The sequence below is a fragment of the Gymnoscopelus braueri genome (assembly GCF_963280865.1).
Source record: "Gymnoscopelus braueri genome assembly, chromosome: 11".
In the NCBI taxonomy this organism is placed as follows: Eukaryota; Metazoa; Chordata; class Actinopteri; order Myctophiformes; family Myctophidae; genus Gymnoscopelus; species Gymnoscopelus braueri.
Genome location: NC_137613.1, coordinates 15,979,932 through 16,007,703, shown reverse-complemented (window position 1 = coordinate 16,007,703; position 27,772 = coordinate 15,979,932). Strand labels below are relative to the sequence as shown.

Below are 27,772 nucleotides of genomic sequence, written 5' to 3'. Positions count from 1 at the left end.
TGTCAAAATCTCAGCCAATCAGGAGAAAGTACCAATTTTTAAGCTTCATTTTTATAGTGTTCCAGTTCCAATTTTGCCTGCTCATTTCTTAGTGTCATCACTTCCAATTTCACTTGTTTAATCTATAGATGGGTTTCCTGTTTGTAAACATTAGAGGATGATGCGCGCGCAGTGGAGGGAAGAGCCTGTAGAGGGCGCTATTACCCGCAGCAGCTCTGGCCACTGTACATTCATAAAATGAATGGTCTTCACCGGGTTTAATGAAAGTAGATTAAATGATGCAGTTTGTAATATCTTCTTTACTCAATAAAAATGATTTGTTGGAAGTTGGATCTGTTTGTATATAATAGCAGCATTATGCCTATTATGCCTAAAATAGCAGCATTATGCCTATCTACATCCCGAAAATAACAACAGAGTCAATGGCGCTTCCGGTTCGTTCTACCTCCCGCATGCGCAGATGACGCACTCTGCTCTGTGATGACGTCGCGCGGAAACCCATCTATATCCTGATTGAGTTCTCTATCCTGATTGGATAAAATTGGAAATGAAACTGAAACTGAAACGAAAATGCATTTTCTGTTTTATAAAGAGCTGGAGAGACAATGAGACTCCTTTTACTGAACAAACACTCTATAGCAATGAGTACTATCAGAATATAGAGCTATTTAACACTTATTTTAACCAAAGAAAATCACTTACCCTACCTTTAAATTAGCACTGGGCACTTTATAGCAGTGGTTCTCTAAGTGCTGTCCAGGGACTCAGGGTTCCTTGAGGGGGGGGGGGGGGTTAAACTGACCCTTACAAGTCTGTAACTCTTAACAGTGTACAAATGGAACAAGGTCCTCCACATTTTAAAGTTTGAGAAACACTGCTGGGGGTCCCAGAGATTAAAAAAATGTAATAATTATTGACTGCTCGGGGTCCGTGGCCTAATGCGAATCAAACTATGGGTCCTTTTAAAATAGAAAAAAAAAAGAATTGTGGGGCTTTTCTGCCTATATTTGATAGTACAGTTGAGTGCGACAGGAGGAGTGACATGCAGCAAAGGCCGTCGGGTTGGGAATCGAACCTGTGACTCACTGTCAGGCCGCATTAGAGCCTATATGTGGTATGCGCCTTAACCATTAGGCCATCGGCGCCCGAAATGATAAAGTTAGAGAGACAGTGCTTCAGAGGCTGTGAGTTATTGTATGTGCGTGCTGTAACAGTGGTGAGTGATAGCTGTGCCTCATGTGTTGTGACACACTGACATTATTTGTTTTTCATCTGCAGGGTGAAGCTGTATCTTACAGGAGGGGGTAGGGGGGGAGAGTTTGATTGATTGGTGGCTTCTTCTGTTCTCCTCGTCCAACGGTGATGGAGACGGATGGGGATCAGAGCCAACAGGGAGCCTCGGCCAATGGCAGCGCTGCGTCTGGGGCCAGCTCCCGCCCCTCTCCGATGAATTCCATGTCTCTGTATGAGAGACAGGCTGTGCAGGTACGTGTCTGTGTGTGTGTGTGTGTGTGTGTGTGTGTGTGTGTGTGTGTGTGTGTGTGTGTGTGTGTGTGTGTGTGTGTGTGTGTGTGTGTGTGTGTGTGTGTGTGTGTGTGTGTGTGTGTGTGTGTGTGTGTGTGTGTGTGTGTGTGTGTGTGTGTGTGTGTGTGTGCGCGTGCGTGCGTGTGCGTGTGCGTGTGTACTTGAATTACTATTCTTGTGAGGGGCCAATGTCACAAGTATAGTAGAATTTGAGAAACAGACATTGTGGGGGACAATTTAACAAGGCCTCAGAAGAAATGGTTGTTTTATGTTTTTAATAAAAGAGTTTTATTGTTAGGCTAACATTTAGGAAATGTTTCGGTTTAGAATTAGACAGTTAACTGTTAGGGTTGGGGTTAGGATTAGACAGGGTTAGGATTAGACAGTTAACTGTTAGGGTTAGGATTAGACAGGGTTAGGATTAGACAGGGTTAGGATTAGACAGGGTTAGGGTTAGACAGGGTTAGGTTTCTGTTTAGACAGTGATGGTTAGGATTAGACAGTTAGGGGTTAGTCTTGGAGTTATGCCTGATTTATTCTTAGTTGCTCACTGGTGTTGCGCACGAAAAGTAGCAGATGTACCAACTGTACTGCAGATGTGAGCTTGTAGAATGTTTTTTTTTTTCATTTTTGCAATTGCATTTTTTATGGCATTCATAAAATTGTTATGAATAAAATGCTGATACCTTGAGTATAGTAATACCAACCAACGTGTGTGTGTGTCTGTCAGGGGTTATACTGTATATGTGTGTGCATAATGCCTGATTCACATAATGCCTTGATCTGCAAGCTCACAATGCCTTGTGAGCTTGCAGATCGGCTTTTTTCGGTGTATAAAAATACATACAATTATAGAAAGTATAATTATATAAAAGTATAAATCTCCCTTCGGATTTCTGCAAGACACAAAGGCAATGAGACACAGACACAGAGACTCTCAGACAATAACAAACGGTCTCTCAGGAAATAACAGACAGCGTTTTTTGGTTGACAAGTTAAGTGTTGGGTTTGGCATTATGATTTACGTTAGACAGGCGAAAAAGACAGACAGAAAGTGATGGAGAGAGACTGAGACAGATGCAGAGAGCAAGCAGAGAGAGACAGACGGACACAAAGGACAACAGACAGGCGCTTGCATCTCCCTGTCGCCACACTCTTTTTGTCACTCAAATTCATGGTGGCTCTGTCTGTGTCTCAACCTCTGTCTAATCCCTGGAGTTATTACTGTATGAGAGTACATACAGTACATGCATACTGTATGCACTGTATCTATCATCTGCATGCTGGCAGGCAATCTGTCACAGTGAAAACATCTCTCGTCCTTCTGCTGGCTTTCTCCTCCTCCTTTTTTTGATTGATTGAAATTTTTATTAGGCAAAAGAATGTAAAACAACACAGTTACATTTATAATGCTTTTGACTAAAAGGTCCGGCCAAAAAAGTCCTTGCGGACTTGTTTCCGTTGGGGTCCTTGAATTAATTTCATAGACATATATAGTAGCAACCAAACAGTTCAAAAATCAACATGAAAATACAGATAATACAGAAAAAATACAACTATGTACCAAAAAAAGGAGCATGAAAATAAATGTACAAAAAAAGGGGGGGGGGGGGGGTGAAGCATGGAAAAATAACGATTATATACAAAAAATCACACCCTGTGTGAAGTGGGCGGTGTCTTGCTAGCTAATCACAATACTGAATGGAGTCAACCAATCATGTACAAAAGATAAATACATTTATTGAAACACTCTTTATGATGGACGAAACCATAACTTTACAAAAACAAATTTATGGTTTTTGTAAAGTTATGGTTGCTTATATAGGGCTATGCACATGTGTCATGTGACACTGGCCAATCACAGTCCTGAATAGATTGTGATTGGCCAATCACAGCGCAGGATAATTGTACAAATTTCCAAACCTCACTTTTAGGGCCGGTTTCACTGCCCAAGATATTTGTACATTTTTCCAAATCTCACTTATAGGGGCGGTTTCACCGCCCAAAAATGCATGAGGAAATACAAAACATGTACAAAAAAGAGGAGGGGGGGGGGGTTGGGGGTCGTCTGTCTACAGGGAAACTGGTACTATCTCCTCTTTCGGCCTCCAGAAAGATGAGATTTTAGGGCTGTTTTGAATGAGCCCAGCGAACTGCATTTTTTGAGGGATGGGGTTAGACTATTCCATTCCTTGGTGGCTGTGCTATAGAAGGAGAATTTGCCCATGTTTGTTTTATGGGTGGGTGGTACCAGATTGTTGTTTACGCTCCCTCTAGTTTCGTGGCTGTGGGTGTCACTAACTTTTTCGAGGTATTTATACAGATATGCGGGTATAGGGGGCATTTCGGGCAAATCTGCATTTACAATTTTGAAGACCAGACCCATTTTTAGTTGTTTAACCCTGTCTTCCACCCTGAGCCAGCCTAGGCTGGCAAAGTGAGTGGGAGAGAGGTGGGTCATGGGCCCCAGTCCGAGAAGTAGTCGGATCAGTTTGTTTTGGGAGGTTTGAAGCTTAGTCTGCAGTGACACTGAGGTGTTAGAGTACCAAGAGGAGCTAGCATAGTCAAAAAGGGGCTGAATCAGGGCCCCCGAGAGGGTCCTGAGGGCCTGAGGGTTGACAAAAGAGGAAACTCTGCCCATAAATCTGGTTCTCTGGTTTACTCCTTTGACCACCTTTGTTGCCATGCTTTCACCTGACAGGTATTTGTCAAGAATACATCCCAAATAGGTAATCTCTTCTTTGCTAGTGATGATTGTGTCATCGACTATGACCTTGAAGTCATCTACCTTCATTTTACTGAGGGAATGTTTGGTCCCAAATAGGATGGATTCAGTTTTCCCAAGGTGTAGTGACAGTTTGTTATCGGTAAGCCAGGTACGGATTTTTGAGAGTTCAGAGCTGAGAGCTTCCTCAACTTGCAACTTGTCCTCACCCGAGATCAGGAGTGCCGAGTCATCAGCGAACAGGAACAGTTTGCAGTTACAGGCAGCATTCATGTCGTTAATGTATAGAAGGAACAGTAACGGCCCTAGAATGCTGCCTTGAGGAACCCCGCAGCTCACCGGGAGGGATGAGGACATGGTTCCGTTGATGTCAACCACTTGTTCTCTACCCTCCAAGTAAGATCTCATCCAATTTAGTGATATGCAATCAAAACCAATCGCCCTCAGCTTATCAAGTAGAATTGCGTGGTTTACAGTGTCAAACGCCTTTTGGAGGTCCAGCATGACCATGCCACAGTATTTGCCCGAGTCTACCTCACGTTTGATGTAGTCGGTCAAATATAGTAGGCATGTGTCAGTGGAGTGGGATGTTCTGAAGCCCGATTGGAATTCAAACAACAGTTTGCGCTCACTGAGGTAGCTGTTGATTTGTTCTTGGATTGATCGCTCTATAACCTTTGAGATGGAACAAAGGATGGAAACAGGCCTATAGTTGCCAGGATCTAGTTTGCTTCCTTTTTTAAATAGAGGGATTACTCTTGCCAACTTGAATTCTTGTGGGACGTGACACTGACTGATGGATAAGTTTGTAATGTGGGCTACTATGGGAGCAATGGAGACCGCTGCGTCTCTGAGGAATCTGGTGGGGATGTTGTCAAGGCCGGTGGCCTTGTTTGGCTTTAGGGCGAGGAGTTTGTTTTGCACATCATCAGTCAATACAGGTTTGAAAAAGAAGAAACTTTTTTAGCCCCTAGTTTCCTCCTCCTCCTGCTCCTCCTCCTCCAACTGCAGCGCCTCCATTTGTTTTTCTCTATCGACCTTATTTAGTTTCTGTTGCCGCTTTCTTTCCTTGTTCTCCTTAACCACTGTCAACATGACGTTCCATTATAAGTGCATTTTTTTACAATAAAAAAAAAGACAAAATCTAGAAGAAATTGCTTGAAAAAAAAAGAAAAGCCAGAAAATGGCTGATCTACAACCTCAGTCACAATGCATCACAATGTGATGACTATTTTAGCTATTCATCGTACAGTAAAGTAGTATAAGTGCTTAAGTGGGTAAAATATCCACTTGTAGATTTTGGGATTAAGAGATTAAGGTGAAGTAAAGTAAAGCCAGCTCTGTGTCTCCAGGCCCTGCAGGCGTTACAGAGACAACCCAATGCTGCGCAGTACTTCCAGCAGCTCATGTTGCAACAGCAGATCAACAATGCACAACTCCACAACCTGGCTGCAGTCCAACAGGTAAGGTGTGTGTGTGTGTGTGTGTGTGTGTGTGTGTGTGTGTGTGTGTGTGTGTGTGTGTGTGTGTGTGTGTGTGTGTGTGTGTGTGCACGCTTGCGTGCTTAGGCCTAAATGCTTGAACTATGTGTGTGTGTGTACTGTAAATTGGTACATGTGACTAAAGTAGGGCTGGGCAAATATGACTTCAAATCAATATCACGATTATTTCAAACTTTTGCCTCGATTGTGATTAATGAATGATTATTTAAATAAATAAATGAATAAAAAGTGAAAATAGCAGATCTACAGCAACTATTTGTGTACGCCGCCACTGTCAATTAAGTGTAATACAGGGATAAGTGATAAATCAGACTAATCGATTTAGTAGATTATAAAAAATCTATTAATTTGTTTTCGTGTCGATTAGTTGAACTTGATATATATATAAGGAATAAAATAAAAAACAGCCTGCTTCTCGATGATTTGATGAACCTACGTGAGTACGATTAAGTCGGTTAGAGGTTCTAAGTATCGGTCTCGACTCTCGATATATTTTCGGTTAGTTGCCCAGCCCTAGAATAAAGTGTTATCTATTGTATTGTATTGTATTGTGTTGTATTGTGATGTGTTGTGTTGTGTTGTGTTGTCCCAGGCCACGCTGGCTGCTAGTCGTCAGTCCAGTCCCTCCAGCAGCACCTCCTCTCAGAGCACCAGCACCACTGCTACAGCTGTACGTACCCTTACAGTATACAGCAGGGGTCTTCAACAGGGGGTCCGGGACCCCTAAGGGGTCCTCAGAGTTATCAAATCTTTGTGTGATATGATTTTTTTTTTTTACATGAACCACTTTAACCCTAGCATCCTTTTTCTGAGGAGAACTTTAGCCAAAAATAGCAGATCTACAAGCTCACAACATCTTGTAGATCGGCTATTTTTGCAAAGAGGTATAGGTGTAGAGGGAGCAGACCAAGTAAAACAAATACGTTTAATCTGAAACACAATTTTATACAATTCCGTGCTTCATCTCTCTCAGCTAGGGGGTCCTTGGCCTGAAAAACGTTGAAGACCCCTGGTATACAGTATACTTCTACCACCACATTTACACAGGCATTGATACTTTACTGCTCCGGCATGCTACTGGAAAGTGGTTATGCTTGAAACGCATAACCACTATACAGGTAGATTGGCATTCCAGGTAGAATGGAAAATAAGCGCTTGTTTTCACCGCCCGTCCGCCCCCCAGGCAATTCTGTAGAACCAACGCCAGAGGGCAATGCAAGCCACACATGAGTCCCACACCACACACGCACGCATGCACACGCACACAAACGAGCACGCACACACGCATACGCGCACATGCACGCGCGCGCGCACACACCCGCGAACAAGGGGGCGAGACTGAGGAGGCGGGGCTGGCGGGCTATGTTAGTGCAGTGAGTGGCAGTTGGGGCAAACCATAGCGGGGCAAACGCAGTCCCCACAACATCATTTACTATTCTGTGCCTATCGGTACATAACTCGGACGGCGCTTAGTCGACTAGGAGACCATCGGCCGGTCGTCGCGGGCACTCGCGCCTGGAGGCGCTCGGGCGCGACTCCTTGGCCTCAAGGTCTCCTTAGTCGGAGCGCCTCCGTCATGGTCCAAAACTATACTTTATCGGCGAAAAAAAAGAGTCCGCGGTTGTTTGAAAAAGTAATGTCCCGAGCGGGAGTCAAACCCAGACTCCCAGTGATAGTGGATGGGGAGTCCAATGATTATCGAAGTGCGCCACTGAAGCCAGTATGTATGTATATTCATGTTGTCGTTGTGGTCGCATCGCAGCCCCGTCCCGAGCCTAAAAACAAGCGCTCCACTTCCAATCTACCTGGAATGCCAATCTACCTGTGACATATATATATATATATATATATATATATATATATATATATATATATATATATATATATATATATATATATATATATACGATATTTCATGAAAGAAAAAGTAAAGGTTAAATCCTCAATCTGCAATTTCTTCAACTGGTTGGCTGTATGTAGAACAGTAAACACATACTGTAGGTTTAGAACGATGATACCTTAACATAGTAATTCTACATATTGTGCTAATTATTTAGGAAACACGGCACTAGTGTGGAGGACTCCTTTTAACATTGTTTCCCACATCACAGATTGGGGACTTGGCCTAACAAAAATATTCAGTCGTGAACTTTGTTTTTGCTTTAATCCCTTCATCCTTCAAATTCCAACCTGTACAGTTTCATTCCAACATTTTGCAGGCAAATGTTACAACCTCGGGAGGAGCCAGCACACGTCCTATTGGCCAGGGGACCACCGCCACGTCCACGATCAGCCAATCGGTGCTTCTGAGCGGTACGGCAGGTGGACAGGGACAAATGTACCTGAGGGTAAGGTTATATATCGTCGCTGTCGTGCAGAAACCTCATATCCTCAAGTTTCACGTTTGTATGTTTTTGTGTAAAATAAAGCCCTACTTCATCATACAAGAGTGTTCACACAAAAGTAGTGAAAATAGCACATCTACAAACACACAACGCCTCACGATGCCAGGCGTTGTGAGCTTGTAGATCTGCTATTTGATCTCAAGGACAGTAAAGCAGAGGCAGCAAGGTGATACTACTTCCACTCCAGACGTCACTGCCTTTAGTATGAGAAATGTAGGGAGCGGATTTAGTTGTTCAAACTCGATTTCCATAATGTATATAACATATTTATTGTTTATGAGAATGCCAAATTATAACCCAAGGTACAGTTTTTTCTTCGTATTAGTAGAATTTCCAATATTTTAAATGAGCTGTTGCCATGTCTTTAGAGCGACCCTTCCTGTTGTTTGTCTGACAGTCAGCTGGGTGGTTGTTGTTGATGATGTTGATGTTGATTATGGGTGCAACAGTTCATCGAACTAATCAATTTAGACAATGATAAAAAATCTACGATAATAATAAAATAATTGTAATTAATAATCTTTCATCATCTGTGTTATTTTAGATTTTAGCTATGTATATTAATATAGCAACATACGTTTTTCAGAAAACTCTTAGGAATTCTAGAATCTTCTAGAATTTAGAACATTGGTTTAGAACAGTGGTTCTGAAAAATATACAAGCTCACCGAGCTGTACATCTGCTATTTCTGAACATTTTTGAAAAATCTTGAATAATTTAGATTTTTTAAACAAATCTTCTCTTCTGTGTGGGGGGGGGGGGGCAAATATATATCATTTTGGGGGTCCCTGGCACGAAAAAGTTTGAGAATTCGTTATTTTGTAGAATCAGCCTCCAGAATCAGTCTTAATGGGTTAATGTTGTTGTTGTTGTTTAGGTGAACCGCTCTCTGCGAGCTCCCATCTCCTCTCAGCTCATCTTCATGCCTGGTAGCACGGCAACCGCTGCCGTTGCCGTCGCCCAGCAACAACCGCAAGCTCACCAGCAACAGGAAGTGACTCCTGCGTCCTCCTCCAGCAGCCAATCAGATAACGACCAGGTGTTTGAACTGAATGTGTGACAGACAGTGGTGACCCAGTCGCATGGTGTCTGGCACATTATTATTATTATTATCATTTTTTTGTTAATGAGGTTTTCCACATCCTTTACATGGAAGAGCTGCATGCTTCACTGTTACAGAAAGCAGAGATCATTATTTGTTTGTGCCTATAATGACGTACCCAAACTTGGGATGCCAGGGTTAAAGTGTTTAATATCATCTTAATTTCTCTCTCTCTCACTCTGTCTGTCTGTCTCTGTCCCCCCCTGTCTCTCTGTCCCTTCCTCCCATCCCGGTCCCAGGTGCAGAACCTGGCCATGCGAGGAGTGTCTGCTCCCAAAGGAGTCGGCGTGAAGACTGAAGCGCCAGAGAAGAGTGACTCAGGTGAGGAGGTTATCACACAATATCCTGTCACTGGGCTTTTATCTCGGGTATGAAAACCATGCATGAGCTACGTGTGACATTATGACATTGAAACATAACGCTGACGCATAATACTGTATAAGAACTTCCTGTTTACTGTTGGTAAACTTCCTGTTTACTGTTGGTAAACAGGAAGCCCACAGACCTTTGACACCTCTCCTTCATCCTGTACTTACTGGAGTTGCAAAGTGACTCAAGCTTTGAGCTTTGACATACTGTAACGTGGTTAACATGGTTACAGTATGTCATCCCTACCCACTCACCACATCATTGACGGCATTTGACGTCATTAACTGTGAAGAATACAGGAAACCTGCTCTGAAATTATGTTACTGGTTAAAAGAAATGTCTGGGCACTAGTAGGTCTGACCCTTAATGTAACTTTCCTCTTCTAACCCGTATTTGAACCTGGATTCCTGCGCACGTGCTGAATTTCTTTTACCATTGAGCTGATGGAGCCTGCCTGCTTGCTCAGGGGATTCATTCAATCTTGACCATCAGGTCAACATTTTTGTCAGATCCTGTGTCTATGTGAGACATGACCTTTGACACGATCTAAATGTCTCAATAGAAGAGCAGAGAGACAAAACCCCAATTGTATACGTTATATTGTATTAACATACCCTACTCTACCATACAGATTGGACAAATTTATATTTTATTAATTAAAAAAAAGTTTTTCATTGTACCGCTTTAAACTATAATTGGTTGCATCAACTAATAACTCAAATGTAATGTAATATAAAGTACATACTTTTAATGTATGTGATTGAGGAAGAAGGCAAGGCAAGTTTATTTGTATAGTACATTTCAACAAGAAGGCAATGCAATGTGATTTACATAAAACATTAAGAAAAGGAAACATATAAACAGACATTAGAATACAATGAAAACAAAACAACTGAAAATAAAACAGAGTAAAATTACAGTGAAGATAATAAATAAAAAACTAAATGAAAGGCAGCAGCAATCAGAAAGGTTTTTTATCTGTGATTTAAAGGAACTAAGGGTAAAGCCAACTGCCATTGGGCCAACTGCCCAATGGCGTTACAGATGATTGATCAGAACGTTCCTTTTTTATTTGTCTTTCCAACTCCCCGCAAAGTTGCTGATTCATATTTTCTGCTCTGTGTTTATATTCAAGTATAGGGTGACATCTGTTGATGTTTGTTGAAGAGTTCCTTCTTTTTTTTTTGTTAGCTGGCATGTACAGTGCAGAGATATTTTGTTTATTTTGCACACCAGCATTTTTTAAGTCACTGTTATGTTTGTTTTGACAATTTTCTTCGTTCTTTTATGTTTCCCATTGGTCCCAGCTGCCTACTCCCTGATCCAGCCCACGCCCCAGTCGCCCACCAAACCCACCCAGCCGCAGCCTCAGCTCCCCCACATCAAGATCCCCACCTACCCGCAGCCCTCCAACCTCAAAGCCCACCACCACCACACCTCCTCCAACACCTCCACCACCTCCTCCATCCCGCTCTCCCAGCTCCTCCTGCACGGGCCCCGGGCCCTGACCACGGTGACCACGGCCGCCACCACCACGCACATCCTGGTGCCCACGTCCAGCGCCGTCTCGCAGGCGCACGGCTACCCGGTGGGCACGGCCACCATCAAGCCGGGGGTCAACGCCCAGACCCTGGTGGTGCAGCCGCTGCAGAAGGCGTCCCTCGGCGCCGCCGACAAGTCGGCCCACCACGGCAACGGGCCCATCCCCATTCAGCCCAAGACCCTGCAGGTACTTCATGTAGGCCTGTCACGAGTACTACGTAATATTCGATCGCAGTTCATTTGTTTTACTTTACTAAAGGAAAGGGGGGCGGCCATAGCTGAATGGGTAGAGAGAGCCTGCCTGGGAAGCAGAAGGTCCCCGGTTCGATTCCCGGCCCTGGCAAAGTGTTGAGGTGTCCTTGAGCAAGACACTCAACCCCTAACTGCCCCCCACCCCCCGTGCTCCCCCGAGAGAAGCACTCAGCTGGGTGAAGCTGAAAACGGAATTTCCCCCTCGGGATGAAATGCGTCTTCCGTATTATAATTAGTTATTATTATGAAGTAAAAGTACCTCAAAATTGCACATAAAGGACCACTTCATCCATTTTATCTTCATATAATTGGTCCTCACACCATTTCTGTCTACTCTCTCAGTGTCACTCTGTGTCTCAGAGGAGGGCTGGGGACAGTTCAGAAACCTGTCTACCAGTGACATCATCGGTAGGCAGGTTTTGGTGAAAGATTTCAAAACTTTTTTAAAAATTAGTTTTCATTAATGCAAGAACAATGTCTTCTATTTCAGTATACTAACTTCACAGGAAGAGAAAAGCTGTAAATGTACTTATTTGCTTAGCACCACTACTACTACTACATTGCAGGGTCTCCGCTTGCCCCTGCAGCTGCCCTCCAGGAACCCTCCACCCATCCTTCCCGCCCCGCCTCCCCCCAGCAGCATCAGCAACAGCGGCGGCGGCGGCGGCGGCGGATCGAGCCAGGCTCCGCCCCCACAGCAGCAGCAGCAGCCTCACATCCCCGTCCAGATCGTGGGCGCCAGGCAGAGCTCGCTGGGCGTCAACGGACAGGCGCTGGCCCTGGCGCAGGCCCGCATCGACGCCGCCGGTGGCGCTGCCGGAGGAGTGCCGGTCTCAACGGTAAGGCCCTGTCCACAGTTATTACTACATACTCGTCTGAGTTGTTGCCATTCATCTGTGTAGACCAGATCAGAATGTAAACCAACATGTTTTTGATTGAGTGATTGAGATTTTTGTGTTAACCCATTAACACATTAACCGCCAAGAACGTAGTCCTACGGTCCGTTAAATCCAACTGTTAAGCGCCGAGACCGTAGCCCTACGGTCCACGGTCTTTTCGCGCTAAACACTTCCGGGTTCACTTTCGGAATTTTTTTTGATCCACTTCCGTTTCCGGTTTGATGACCGGAAACGGAATTATTTGGGATCCGGTTTTGACGATCACGCCCGCTCCCATTCTACAGACGAAACTGAAACTCAATTCTCTTCCTGTAGTTTTTTCTCCTCGCATTTCACTGTTTAACGTAATCCGCTCTAACTACAACATGGATGCCCCGTTTGACACGTGATTTTCACTGGGAGATACGTTGAGATGTCGCGGATGTAAACAGACCTTGTACGGCTCAATCTTAAGGATTTTAACAAGATCTATGGCGACATGAAAAAAACAAAAAAACAACAAAAACACCTTGGCACTGGTGAGTACATTATGAGATTAACCTCTGGCGGTCGATGTGTTAAGACCTGGAACGCATCTATGTCACTTTTTGATTTGAGCTAAAAAAGCTTTATTTTACACTTTGGCCATTCAAAAATAGCAGATATACAAGCTCGTAGAGCGGCACCAAGTGCCGCGCTACGAGTTTGTAGATCTACTATTTTTGAAACATTTTAAAAATGTGTGAAAATCTTTGAATATATTCTTTTGAAGCGAACACTTAACTCAAATCTTTGCTTCTGGGGGTCCCTGGAACAAAACATTTTCAGATGGGGGTCCGTGTAGAATTTGTAGAATCAGCTTCAGGTCTTAATGGGTTAAGGATAACACAAAAAACTCTGAGGGCTTGTTTCCATTGTGGTCCTATGTATTCAATACATAGGACATATAAAGACATACAATACTATACAAGAGACGAGCAGTAGAAGTATATTTACAGATAACAGTGGGGGGGTCATTTCTTTTGGCAAGCTAGAAGGTCCAATTGCAAATTGCAGACAGGCCGGTGCTCTTTTAACGGCGGTTTTGAAGGAGGATAGGGAGTCGATAGGGAGACATTTTGGTGACATAATAGTAGAATGAATTCATCCCCATGTTTCCCCATGGAGTGGAGCTCCCTCTGGTGTTGTGCCTGTGGGCGTTTCTCACTCTTTGGAAGTAGTGTCCCTTGAGTATCTTGAAAACCAGGCCCACTGCAAGTTGCTGTCCTCTGTCCTCTATACCCTGAGCCATCCCACTTCAATGCACTTCAATGTAGAGCTGTGTTTCCGGGTAGAATGTCTATGGATATCTACACAAGATCAAATAGTGTCCAGAACATTAGCTACTGTATGTCTAGTTTGTCAACCTGTGGATATTTAGAACAAAATGATATATTTCTAATAGTCAATAACAATATCATAAATGTCCTGTTCTTCCACAAATAATACTGTTCCAATACGACGCCACTGGCGTTACTTATCCAGAAAACAATGTTTTGGTTGTGATGATGTCATGATGATTTGGTCTATACATTTGTCTGTTGAAAAATGTTTGATACATTTAAAAAAAATAGCGGAAATAGTTGATCTACAAGCTTGCAGATTTTTTAAAAAGTATTAGATATATTAAATATGGCAGTAACATTTCATGATGGTGCCAGGCGTACTCGTCGGTCCTCAGCAGCTCGTCCAGCCTGCTCACCATGGTGGCCTCCATCGCCTCCCGGGAGGCGGCCGCGTCTGCCGCGGGTCGAGGGGCGGGGCTAAAGGGCCTTCAGGAGGCGCTGCCGCTGTCGTCGGCCCAGGTCTCCCACGTGCACCCGCAGGTAGGACCGCAACTGTTGCTTATTTTCTTAACGGTTATTCTATCGCAGTGGTTCTCAATCTTTTTCATGTCAAGGACCCCCAAATTGATATGTAATATGGACGCAGACCCAGGCCCCATCTGAAAACATTTTGTTCCAGGGAACCCCAGAAGAGAAGATCTGTGTTCAAAATGATTCAGAATTGAAATAGTATTACAATTTTTCATTTTTTACAAATGATTTTTTTTTTTTTTTTTTAATAGCTGAAGAATAAAATAGTAATTAAACTGAATCTTAATGCTATGTTAACACATTTTGTTGCCCCCCCCACGGTTTCCTTTTGTAATTTATGTATGATATGTCAACGAATCAGTGCTAAAAAAATCTAAAATACTTTTTATAATCAACTAAGTTGATTCTTAACCACATAAGCCATATTTCACATTAATATATTGTACAATAGTGTCACACAAACAATAGCTAAAGTAGCAGATCTACAAGCTCACAAAGAATCACATCATGACCTTGTGAGCTTGTAGATCTGCTATTTTAGTTTTTAAAACCCAAAATTTCAATTGTTCCCCCCAAAATTGATAATATTTATTTATACCCCAACTGCAGGCCAATCAAAATGCGGCTGGCAGCCAGGGTCAGCAGAATGGAACGCTTGGCTCCAGCCACACCTCCTCCTCCTCACAGTCACCCGCTGTCACCGCCCCTCCTGCTCCCCCCACCTCCTCGCTCTCCCGCGCCTCCCTCACACTCCCCCTGGTGGTGGTAGTGGAGGAGCAGAGGGGAGGAGCGTCAGCTGTGGCCAATGGAGAGTCAGTGACATCCCAGGTCAGTTCATCACATTAAAGATAGTGTAGGTGATATTTTTTTTCTTGGTTAAAACAAACGTTTTAATTTTTTATTTTTTTTCTTAAAAAGTTAAAGCTCTATATTCTGATTGGATAGAATTGGTATCCCAATCAATGCATTTTCTGTTTACTAAAGAGCTGGAGAGACAGGGAGACTGCTGTTACTGAACAAACCCTCTAGCAATGCTTACTGTCAGAATATAGAGCTATTTAACTAGTTAGCTATCATTTCTGTGCCTTTTCAAGTTCAAAATATCACTATTATATCCATATCATGATATGAGACTAGATAGAGTATTGTCTGGTATTTTGCGTATCATCATTTTGTGATATGGCATAAGTGTTGTATTTTCCTGGTTTTAATCGCTTAGGCCTTAACCCCAGTCCACACCTGTGATTTGCAACGCAACTAGTTAGAACTTGCAACCAGTTGCAACGGCCTGAATTGACCAGTTGCAGATCGGTGCACTTTTGGGATACTGTTGCCAAGTGGTTACAGTTCCAACTTGCGTTGGTAATCATCGGTGTGGAATTTTGTAATATGATTTTATCATCACAATATTGATATCGAGCTATTCAGTAAAAATGTCATGATATTTGGTTTATTATTTGACAACACCAGGTATATGAAACATGAATATTATGTCCATAGGGAAAGCAGATGACTGGCTCACTAAAGAGGAAGCTGGAATCAAATTCGGCCAATAGCGAGGATGGCCCCACTCCCCCGCAGCTCCAGCCAATCAGAGACCACCCCTCTGTGCTCTCTGCCAATGCCATCGAAGCAGGTAGCAACCAATCACACGCATTATTAGAAACATTGCTTCGCAATGGTGTCAAGACAAAAAAAAATTCAAATTGTATTCCTATAAATAATTAAATAGCATTTTTAGCAGATATACAAGCTCACGTGCTGTGAGCTTGTACATCTGCCAATTTTTTAAACTTTTCAAGAATATTGAAAACTTTTCCAAATTAAAATAATAATTTCGAAAGATATTTTACACAAATCTTCTCTTCTGGGGGTCCCTGACACAAAACCTTTTCAGATGGGGGTCAGTGGCCAAATACATATCAATTTGGGGGCCCTTAACTTGAAAAGGTTTGAGAACCACTTGTATATAGACGCTGAACGAAGTCGGATAAAGCTAACTTGACCTTCTCGCTGGCCAGGCCCCGGTGTTGCGTCCCCCTCGCCCTCTCTGTCCCCGGGCCTTGCTGTGGCCCGCGTCGGGGGAGGTCACACAGAGAGGGCTCCCCCTCCGCAGGCCGTCGTCAAACCCCACGTCCTCACGCACCTCATAGAGGGCTTCGTCATCCAGGAGGGGGCTGAGCCGTTCCCCGTGAGTATCCCCCATGAGATTGGTAGAGTACAACATTTGAAAGGGTATTATATTGCCTAGTTTCTTGTACAGATGTGCTTAAAACCAAAATTATTGAGGTCTCATCTTGTTATTTGAGGTTAAGTGCAGTCCCTGAGTCTTGAGTTTTAAGGTAGTATTACTGTAGCACTTCAGGTGCTCAGTAGCTTACAGTTGAGTGCCAAGACGTAAGTTTATAAGTTATATTAGTGCTTATATTTTACTTGACTAAAGAACAGCTTAAACTGATATATGTCGTCTCTGTTGGGTGGAAACCTCATATGTCCAAAACTGTTACTTTTCAGGATTCAAATTCAAAGGTATCAAAAGTAGCAGATCTACAAGCTCAAAATGAGCTTGTGGATCTGCTACTTTTGATGCTTTTTGATGCTGTAGTATGATCAAGTAGAGCATTAATTTACGAAAAAAAAAACTAAACAACTGCAATGATACGATACAAAATAGATTATACAATCACGTTTTCCCCTTTAAGATTTTTTTTTTAGTTTGCCATCATGGTACTTTATTATTTCTGGATGTGACCAGCAAATTTCCATTTCCAAAAAAACAATATGGTACAAATATATATTACAACAATTCACTAAAACTAGTTGTCATGGTCCATTGGGGGAATTCAGTTATTTGTTTCCTCTTCCTGTCTGTGTGTGTGATTGACAGGTGTGTGGTCCAGTGAAAGAGCCCACTGGTGAGGATTTGACCGACAGCCCAGATACCAACCAATCAGAATCTGTCACCCCAGCAACAGGTAACAATCAAGCTGCTCTGAGAGTGAAGATGCTGCATTTGTTTGCATGTTATTATTATTAAAATTTTATCACTGTAGAAGTGACTCCGCTCTATTTCTTGTCTCCATTTCTCTCCCTGTCTCTTTTTTCTTTGGCTCTCCTGTCTATCAGTGCTGAAGTGTGAGTACTGTAAGAAGTTGGCCCCGGCCGGTCAGTTCAGAGGCACTAAGCGCTTCTGCTCCATGACCTGCGCTAAGAGGTACAGTATTATCACTTACGCCACCGGCTCTCAACCTGTGGGCTGGGGCCCACTGGTGGACCGTGAGGGTATTGCAAGTGGGCCCCTAAATAATTCACAAAACACTACAATTTTAAGCATATAAAATATTAGATATATATTAAAAAAGTCATGATATTTTCTTTTTCTTTAAAACCTTGAAAAGTGAGTTTTCATTGTGATACTGATAAATAGAAACTAGTATAAAGTATACTATGTTAGTTCCATTCAATCCGGAATATAATCTGAAAAGAAGATTTTCATGTGGGCCCTGATCCAGAAAAGGTTGAGAACCACTGACTTACACCTTGACATGCATGACCCACAACACGCTACACAATGGTAACCATCTTAAAAGTCACTTAACACTTAAAAACGAGTCAAAACATTCTTAAAGTGTCCATGTAATCGCATGGACCCTAGCACCCCTATTCTGTGCATGTCATAATAGGCGAACATTCGGGTGAAAATAGGGTAGCATTCTGTGAAAATAGCTGATCTAATAAGCTCACTACGCGTCACAACACGGTGCGGTGTGAGCTTGTAGATCGTCTATTTTCGGTGAAGAGATTTGGTGAAATGGGAAGGGACCAAGTATAGACCCTAGTCAACAAAGTATATAGGGTTTAAATGGTTAAGTGTTTCTTCTAAGATGGCTATCTGTGCATGTTTTCCTTGCATGTAGTTTTTCTATGTTTTGTGTTGGTTCTGGGGTGGAAAGTACCTAATTACTTAGTATCGGCTATTTTCTTATCTTTTTTAAGATTTATAGTATAGTATAGTATAGTATAGTATTTGATAGTACAGTAGGTACAGATCAGGACTTGAACCCGCGACGCGCTGTCAGGCTGCATTCGAGCCTGGGTGCCCGGACTGCTGCCAGTATTGACTATTTTCTGTGAAGAGATTTGGTGTCGAGGGGGAAAAAGGAGGGCACCAAGGATAGAGCCCTGGGGGACCCTGGTCAACACATTATATACGCAGGGTTTACGTCTTCTAACTGAGTAGAGATCTGCGACGTGTTGTAAGCTTGTAGATAGCATATTTTCGGTTGTTCTTTATTTTAAGATTAAAGGGTATCACAGATTAGGCCTAGGCTTGGGCGATATTGATTTTTTAAAACCGGTATTTTGATTTAAATTTTACCGCGATTTTCGGTATTACCGACCAATTAAAAAAAGTTTTAATAGCGCCAGTGATAGACTGAATTTCCCCATGATCTGAATGCTATATTTCTTATCCACCGCTAGATGGCAGCAGCGGGCATTGTCCGCATGCATGCGATGCGATATAAACATTTTTATAAACATTTTTAAAATAACGAAACAAGCCAAGGACAAAATGTATGATAACAACATTTATTAGTCTACACTGTTTTTAACCTCAGTTAAAAAACAGTGTGCATAAATCCTGAGTGCAAAATACTGTGTGGGTATTAAACTAAAGTAGAACCCATACTGCCGTCCAACATACAGTAGGCCTAACTAACCTTATTGTAAACATTAAACAATGAATTAAATGACCTTAGGCTTAGAGTGCAAATACAGTAACTTATACTGTAGCCTTACTAACACCCGGAACCGAAGACCCGAGAACCGAGCCGGTTCGGGGCCAAAATATTGACATGTCCCTCGGGCACGGGTCGGACTCGGATCAGTTCCAATTGCCACGGTTCTCGGTCGGAGCCATTTGAAATGGATGGACCTGCCGACGACCAGCTTTGTATTAATATTATTATTATATTAATCTCTTTAACCTTCGGTTTTAAAATGAGACCAATGCGTTGTAAATTACGCTCCCAAATCATATCGCCTGTTCTCTCAACAGCCGATTGAAATGCAGCCAATCTCACGCGCACCGCACTGCAGTCGCCCCAAAACACAGTCGCCCCCTAACCTCAGTAAACTATGCCTAAACCTAACCTTAATCCTAAACGTAACCTCATTAAAACGGTGCCAAATCTAACCTTATTCCTAAACTTGACCTCAGTAAAACTATGCCTAAACCTAAACTTATTTCTAACCTTAGCCTCAGTAAAAAAAAAATACAAGAAAATGGGGGCGAGAGTGTTTTGGGGCGAGTCTTCCGGGCGGCTACACTGCGACCTGCGTAGTAACGCCATGGAGGTTTTTTGGCTGGTGAAATGCAAACAAAAGCCACCAGGAAGATGCAATTTGGAACGTCGTCTGTGTGGAGCATGTTTATGGACATAATCTGCGGGGACAGACAGACGGTATAAAGTCGGGGAAATGTTGTCTGTCTGAAACACAGAACAGAATGCACGTGACGCAGCTCGTCTGTGATTACTCTGTTGGTGCGGGGGGGAGCAGGAGTTGACTGAAACACATGGCTAATCTGAATACCACGGTGATTTTAAATGAGCTCCGGGTCCAGTACGGGTCTAGAGACCCGGTCAGACCGGGTCTAATACATTTAAATTATCCTCGGTTCGTTTCGGAACGGGTCCAGTTTCCCTCGGTCCCGTTTCGGCCCGGGTCCACATAGCACGGGTGGGTCCAGTAATTAGGATATTTTCTCGGTTCCGTCCGGTCCAATTATCCACGGGTCAGTTTCGGTTCGGAATAATGTAAGTAGAAAAAAGTAATTTAGACGTTTATAGGTAAAAAAAATAAATAAAAAAAAAATCAAACTTTTTTTTTTTTTTTTTTTTTTAATAAAATAGTATAATGACGGTATGCGGTATTTTTATAATACCGGTATTGTCTTTTGATATCGAGATATACAATATTACCGGTATATTGCCCAAGCCTAGCCTAACACATATTTTTTCCAGTTGTGAGATTTTATTTTGCCTTAATCCATGAGCCTCTAGTAGTGAGTGAATATTCTAGTTGTCTCTCTCCACCCCTGTGCTTTTCTGTCTTCTGTCATATTTGTGTCATAATGGGTGCTACTGCCTGTGATTCTGGTCCATTTGGTAAAGGTTTTCACATGTTAAGTGTAATTTTTGCACTCTTTTTCTATCAAAAAGCTCTGTCGCTGTACATGTCTTTAATGTGAGACATTTACAATCCACAAACAATGCAAAAATGTGCTTTGTTTGAAATGGTGAAACTGTGACAATGTTTTCTTATTGCATCTGTCTGCTTCTGCTTTGCATCAGTGCCCCTTTGCCCACAACACACGCACGCACGCACACACACACACACACACACACACACACACACACACACACACACACACTAGAGCCCTACCAATACAGGATATTTGAGGCCGATACCAATATTGGGGAGTAAAAGAAAATCTACAAAATATGTATTTTATTATACAAAACATTTTCATGTCAGACAATAACATAGGTTGATACCAATATAACTGTGACCCAATTTCGGGCTCTAACACACACACACACACACACACACACACACACACACACACACACACACACACACACACACACACACACACACACACACACCTGAGCCAAGCTCAGCACTGTGTACGGCGCAGAGAGAGGAGAGAACTGAAGAGAAATGTGTGTGTGTGTGTGTTGCTTGCTCGTCCCGGCTTACAGTACCGTATATGTTACCGTCTGTCTACTATACAGTATGTACTGGTTTCCCAGGTACAACGTGAGCTGCAGCCAGCACTTCCGCATGCGGCAGAGCCAGGGTCACGGTCAAGGTCAGGAGCAGAGCCAGGGTCACCACCACCACCACCACCACCACCACCTGTCGGCCTCGGACGAGGAAGGGGGAGGGGGAGGAGGAGGCGTGGTGCGGCGGAGGGTGCCGCGCAGGACCAGCTCCGAGATAGCCAGCGCCAAGATAGCGGGCAGGCCCATACCGGTCAAGGTGAGAGTGACCATGATGTTAATAGAATGGATGTGTTCATGGATTAAAGTTCTCAGTTCTCTCAGGCTGTACTGGAGGGGCCGAGTGGGGGCAGGCCTTGCTCAATGGCATGATGCTCTCTTCTGTTTTATTCTCTGCACCAAGGTTAACCCATTTAGACCTGAGGCAGATTCTAAAAACGGCTTCTAAATTCGGCTTCTAAAAGTTTTCTGAAAAACTTCAAATATTTACAAAAATTACCACAAATGTATGTTGTACATAGCAGCAAGAACCCCAAAAGGGGTTCCCGTCCTGAAAGGTATAGTTACAAATAGGGGTTCCCGCCCCAAAATGGGTTAAGATAGTTAACTAAAACTAACGAAATAACCAAAACTAAAATTGAAAAAAACATTTTCGTTAACTCAACTAAATAAATAAAATAAAAAGATAACTAACTGAAACTGTATTGTGTGTTTACACAAACTAACTAAAACAAACAGAAATTTTAGACAAAATGCCCTTAGTTCTTTGTTTGTGGATGGTTGGTGGTTCATCTGTAACTGAATACATTTTTTAATCCTATAGTTTTTATTACACAATTCTTACCTATTCAATCCTGCACCTGAAAAATAACCCAGGGTATAAAAAAAAAGAAAAAACGAATAAAAAATAACTAAAACTATTCCAAAATAAAAACTATCAAATCCGCTCTAAAAACAAAATAAAACTAACTGAATTAGATTTTTTTTCTTCAAAACGAACTAAAACAAAACTAAAATCCCAAACTATTATAACCTTGCTCTGCACCGTGCCCTTATGCTCTCCTCATCCTCTCCCTCTCCTCATCCTCTCTCCTCCTATCCCTCTCCTCTCCTCTCCAGTGCCGATCAGAGTCCAGCCACTCGGACGAGGCCTCCAGTGGTGAGGAAGAGGAGGACGACCCCATGTCGTTCTCCCCAGCCTCCTCCATGGCCTCCTGCCACCACCAGCCTCCTCCTCCACCGGTCCTGTCAGAGGGCTCCGCGCCCAGCTTCTTGCCCTCTAGCCCCGCCCAGTGGAGCGTGGAGGAAGTGTCTCAGTTTATTTCCTCCCTTCAAGGTTGGAATAAGTTTACATAAATATATCTGTTAAGGGAGATAACTGCATTTTTGAATAGAAATAATGATCTAATAACCATTACATGTTTACATGTTTTAATATTGGTTCTATAATTTGCATAGTGTTTTATATGACAAAAGAAGAAGCAAAGATTTGATTTTAAAATGTTGGTTCAAAGAAATATATGTACCGGTATTCAAAGATTTGCACAACTGTTCAAGATTTTTCAAAAATAGCAGATCTACAAACTCAAGCGTGGCACTCGGTGCTGTGCTATGAGCTTGTATATCTGCTATTTTTGAATAGTATAAAATAATGGTTATAGCTCAAATCTGAAATGAAATTATTGACATACGTACATTTATTTTTCTGATTTTTTTTCTGAGGATTTAACCCAAAACACCCACCATGGACAGGGACTTTAAGATGGGTATCAGTTCACAGAAAGTCCATCATGTGCAAATATTTGAAATATTCTATTACAAATCTTAACCTTTTCATTCTGCCACTCTCTTGTTCGTCCTTGCTCTCCTACTATTCTTCTACTCTTTCTTTTTGCTACCTTTTTTCTTCCCGTCTCCCTGTCTTCCGCCTCTCTCTCTCTCTCTCTCTCTCTCCCTCCTTTGGTCTCCCTCCCTTCTCTCTCCTTCTCTTCCAGGTTGCGAGGAGATGGCTTCTCAGTTCTTGTCCCAGGAGATAGACGGACAGGCGCTGCTGCTCCTCAAAGAGGAGCATCTCATGTCCACCATGAACATCAAATTAGGCCCCGCCCTCAAGATCTGTGCCCACATCAACAGCTTGAGAGACTGACCTGTTAATGTTCTCACAATGCTCTGTTCTGAGCCTGAGTTTAACCCTGAAAAACTCATATCCAGAAGAATTAATCCATTCAATCCAGGAACGCGTCTATGTAATTTTTTTAATTCTTTGGCTATTCAAGAAATAGCAGATATACAAGCGAGCGCAAAAAAAAAGAAGCTCATAGCACGTGGTGCCGTGCTATGAGCTTCTATATCTGCTATTTTTTGAATAGCCAAAGAAATCTGAAAATTGCACAGATGCGTTCCCGGTCTTAATGGGTTAAGGTAGCGACTGTGTTCTGGGATGCAGGATCAGGCACTTTTTTTGTTGTTGTCAAGAGCAGAAGAAAAGCGTCAGACTGGTTCTAGAATGCTGAGCATTCCCAGTTCTGAAGTGGAAAGTTTAAACCGGTGTGATCCACGAAGATCCTGGACAAAGAACTGCTTTTCTAGAAGAACAAACGTGTTGGATATTATTCTGTGCTTATATATCGTGATATGTGCATCCATCCCTGTGCAAAATCAGTCGGGGAAATGGCCATGCCCTTAGCTTCAACACCACATTTCAAAAGCCCAGTCCCCTACGCAGTCCTTTCTTTTTCTTGACTTTTGCTTTGTCCAAGGAGAATGGACAGTACACTTCTGCTTGCACACTCCCCCCCCCGCCAATTTTCGATAGTGTATAAAAGGGGGACAGCAAGAAGGCACCGGCCGGATCTGACCCCAGGCGGCCAGCCATGGGCACATTCACGCCTAGAGGCGGGGGACTATTGACAGTAGGGATGGGACGATATGAACATTTCATGTCACAATTATTGAGGCCAAAATAATTGAGATTAACGATATTATTGCGTGTATCAAAGTATACTTGAAGCTCTTAAAATGGCACTAAAAATGCTGGAATCACATGACCTGTCATGTTGTTAAATACCGGTAAGTGTGTTGTCTCATAAGACATCATTTGTGAACATCCTTTTTTTTTTTTATCACAATGAGGAATATTAATTTTATAGAAAAAGACATCAAGCCAATAGGCTATTATTTAGCACCATAGTAGCCGCCTGTCTGTGTCGGCTCTCAGGTGCATTCAGCAACTTTTTTTTCACACCTTCCAACCGACTTCATTCGACTGCCAGTTCTGTAGTAGTCTGTTTGGTGGAGAGCTACCTTTAGGAATGTAAACATTGCAAGCCAGCCTACTCCAAAACATTATCCAGTCATTTTCACACGCACATACCATCTCCATATCCGATTTTGCGATGATTAGAGTCATATTTATCACGATAAAAGATGATTTTATGTATCGTCCTATCCCTTATTGACGTATACATGTACTGTATAACCATTTTTGATCTGTATATGATAGCATTTACAGGGCAGGCCAAATATTAAGGGCTTGGTTTGGATGCAACGAGAAAATCTTGAAGGTAACAATGAAACAAGCTGAAAAAGAAAAGGTTGAGGTGACACTATCTTTTTAATTTAAAGAATCTTTATAACATGCAACAGAGCGCTTTGTCCTAAGTAAAAGAGTTTTGTGAATGAGGCTTGTAGCCTCAATATGTGGACCTAAAAATGTAGGACAAAAAAAAATTAATCAAAGCGTGAATGAGTTTGTGTGTTTGAAAAGACCCTACGACTATACTGTAATAATACGTTTATTGTTTGTCTTTATATTTAAATGCACCTTTTTTTTGCTGGACTGCCTTATTTAAGCTTTTTAGAAAGTGTGTCATGTTTTTGTGAACATAGTGGCCTTTATCACTAGTTTCTACAATAACCCTAGACAAGGATTGTCTTGTTTTTAAAACTGCTTTTCATATCATTCCATAAGTGTGTGAGTGCGTGCGTGCGCATGTGCGTGTTCCTTTTTTACAACCGTCATTTCAAGCAATGACATCTGTTGCCTTTCCCGAGAACCTTGACTGAAAAGTACAGTAGTAGCTTTCCTTTGATCAAGGAACTTTGCAAATAGATGCATATTTGTCTTCCTCATAGCTGTGTCACACAATGTGTACCTACCTACCTACTACGTACATGCCTAGCTACTAGCTATCTGTCTATCATTGGCTCTCTTATTAGCAGTGACCTGTGGTATTCTTTCTCCGATTAGTTTTAATAATCTCCGCTAACTGTGTCTTTACGTTTTGCCCTCCCGCCAGGATTTCACAAAATTGCCATGACTGCAGCAAATTTTCTGTCAAATATTTGTTTAAAAGTTTTGTTTAAATAACAGCTCCATCCTTACAGTATATGAGGCTTAGTTTTTTTTTACTAAATCCCTGCACTAACCAGCATACAATCATGCTCATGTTTTGTTTTTTAAAGAGCTGCACTTTTTTTGTTTTGTTTTTTTTGTTATATGCTGATTACAACGTGTAAAAGAAAATAGCAAGCAGATCACTGCTTGATTTGATCAATCTTGTACATTTCCCACACAGAAAATGTCTACAAAAGCTACTGCAAACCAATTTTCTTTTTTTAAATCACAGAACAAAATCCTGGCAGGACTGGTTTTTAAGCATTGAGTTGGTGGTCAACAATATCATAATGCAAATATAATAAATAATGTCTACAACTTTAAAAACCGTGATGACACTTCTTGTTATTTGAAAGAGGACTAATGCATGTAATGATGGTCTACTGTACTGCATGGTGTCCTGTCTTAGAACTAGAGGCCTGAGTGTTTTAACCACCTAGGGGGTTGTTCTTGGTCCCCTCCTTTTTCCCCTCTAAACCAAATCTCATCGCAGAAAATAGCCAATCTACAAGCTCACAACGGTTGTAGTTGTGACGCATGGTGAGCTTATAGACCTGATAATTTCACTGAATGTTCGCCATTGTCCAGAATAAGGTAATTAATGTTCTTACTATCCGTGCATTTCATGGATTTCTTGACTTGATGCAACATTACATTACAGAAAATATTAAAATAATGAAATAACTATTTGAAAAATGACATTCTCCTCACGCATTAGAAGGACATTATCAGTCACCAGAACCAGGGGTGTGTGTTTTCAATGAGTGTAACTTGGTTAACGTGGAGTTTGAAGTTAAATGGGCTTATACAGTATACTGTAGGGCTGTGTGTCTGATCAAACGAATGAGATATCTAAATATTGACTCAAGCAACTTAGAAAACTGTTGGATGTAGACTCAAATTTCATCAAAATTATCCAAGAGCGTCTGATGGGAGAAAGTCTGAAGATGCTGTGCAGTAAATTCCATGCCATTTGCTGAACCTTATAGGCAGACATATAAAGGCCAATAAACGTAGTTTTTTATTCTGGAGAGTGATAAAGATTTGATTTTCACTCTACGCCAAGTCTCTCTCCACATCATCAATCTTTCGGATTCATGTGGTTAATTGTGTGTGTGTGTGTGTGTGTGTGTGTGTGTGTGCGTTTCCGTCTCCGTCTTGCACTTCCTCATTACTACAAGATTGTGCGAAACAGCCACAGACAGACGTGGTCACATTTTGCTTACTAGTATATTTTTCGCTACTAACCATACTATAGTGATACAGCTAATCAAGACAGGAAAGGAACACAGTCTACATACTACATAGTACCAATTGTAGTCAATAGTTACTTTTAAAGCCCCTCCGTCTTAAGTAAGATGTCTGCAGATATTTATGCCGTGCCAGACTTGACAAAGAAGGTGAGACAGAGGGATGGAGACAGAGGACAGAGGAGGGACAGTGGACAGTTGGAGGTGACACGGAGGGATGGAGACATAGGACAGAGGGGGGACACTGAGGACATTGGGCAGTTGGAGGTGACACGGAGGGATGGAGACAGAGGACAGAGGAGGGACAGTGGACAGGTGGAGGAGACACAGAGGGATGGAGACGGAGGAGGGACACTAGGGACAGTGGACAGGACGGTGGAGGAGACGGGAGAGCTGGTGGAGCGGGTGGCGCACATCTACGAGAGCGTGGACGGTTTCAGAAGCTATGACTTTGTCCTGGGACCACGGAGGGTCATGAGGGAGAACACATCAGGAAGACGTACTCGGGGTGAGTTGAACAAAGTTGTGAGTCTTTGTCAAAGTGATTTCTATGATTCAACGAACTGTACTGAACTGCTATACTGTGTATGTTGTGTTCCCTTATATATAGGACAGCGCTCTAAAACAGTGAGAAGGGATCTCAGAGTTGTTGCTCTGTGTCTGGGGATGCTGTGTCTTATGCTGCTGGTTGGGATCATAGTCCTGGCCGTGCACTGTGAGTACCCAATGTCACAACACTACCACATCACTCATTCAAGGAGTTTGTTGCCTGACAATTACTAGCTGTAGCAAATACAAAGGCCTTAACCCAGGCCTTGACTTCTCTTTTTAAACTAATTCTTAATTATTTACTAGAGTAAAGTATTTTGGGGTGTATTGTTGCATTGCATCTGAAAAGAGCGGTGAAAGTGGTGTTAACACTTTTCCACATAAAATAATGAAATAGCTCTTGTGTCTCAAAGAACCCTATCGTGCTTAATGTGTGATAGTGTGTATTCCTTGCAGCCTACGTTATTATTATAATGTGATGAGACCTACTGTAATAACATACGTAGACACAAAATCAGGTTCTTTGAGTTTCTCTCTACTTCTCCTCTTCCACACAGACGGTAGTGACAACAGTCTGTGTTGTCACATTGTTTTGTCTTTTACAGATCATTCAGCCACTGACTCGATGAGAGTC

General features: G+C 42.4%; 1 protein-coding gene across 2 annotated transcripts in view; it reads left to right on the top strand.

Moving 5' to 3' along the window:
* Positions 1–25,725, top strand: part of LOC308095355 (polyhomeotic-like protein 1) — a 27,287-nt gene extending 1,562 nt beyond the window's left edge. Inside the window, exons 2-18 of one of the 2 annotated variants that reach the window (XM_080442401.1) lie at positions 1,279–1,485; positions 5,602–5,712; positions 6,344–6,421; positions 7,971–8,099; positions 9,034–9,195; positions 9,498–9,579; positions 10,935–11,356; positions 12,009–12,260; positions 14,000–14,164; positions 14,765–14,983; positions 15,656–15,791; positions 16,177–16,346; positions 17,043–17,130; positions 17,282–17,369; positions 20,974–21,202; positions 22,063–22,279; positions 22,938–25,725. In XM_080442401.1, the coding sequence (XP_080298527.1) occupies positions 1,363–1,485; positions 5,602–5,712; positions 6,344–6,421; positions 7,971–8,099; positions 9,034–9,195; positions 9,498–9,579; positions 10,935–11,356; positions 12,009–12,260; positions 14,000–14,164; positions 14,765–14,983; positions 15,656–15,791; positions 16,177–16,346; positions 17,043–17,130; positions 17,282–17,369; positions 20,974–21,202; positions 22,063–22,279; positions 22,938–23,089 (2,823 nt within the window). In that variant the 5' untranslated portion in view covers positions 1,279–1,362 and the 3' untranslated portion in view covers positions 23,090–25,725. Of the gene's footprint in view, positions 1–1,278; positions 1,486–5,601; positions 5,713–6,343; positions 6,422–7,970; positions 8,100–9,033; positions 9,196–9,497; positions 9,580–10,934; positions 11,357–11,987; positions 12,261–13,999; positions 14,165–14,764; positions 14,984–15,655; positions 15,792–16,176; positions 16,347–17,042; positions 17,131–17,281; positions 17,370–20,973; positions 21,203–22,062; positions 22,280–22,937 lie in introns of both variants that reach the window. The other variant, XM_080442400.1, reaches the window with a different exon arrangement.
* The last annotated feature ends 2,047 nt before the right edge of the window (positions 25,726–27,772 follow it).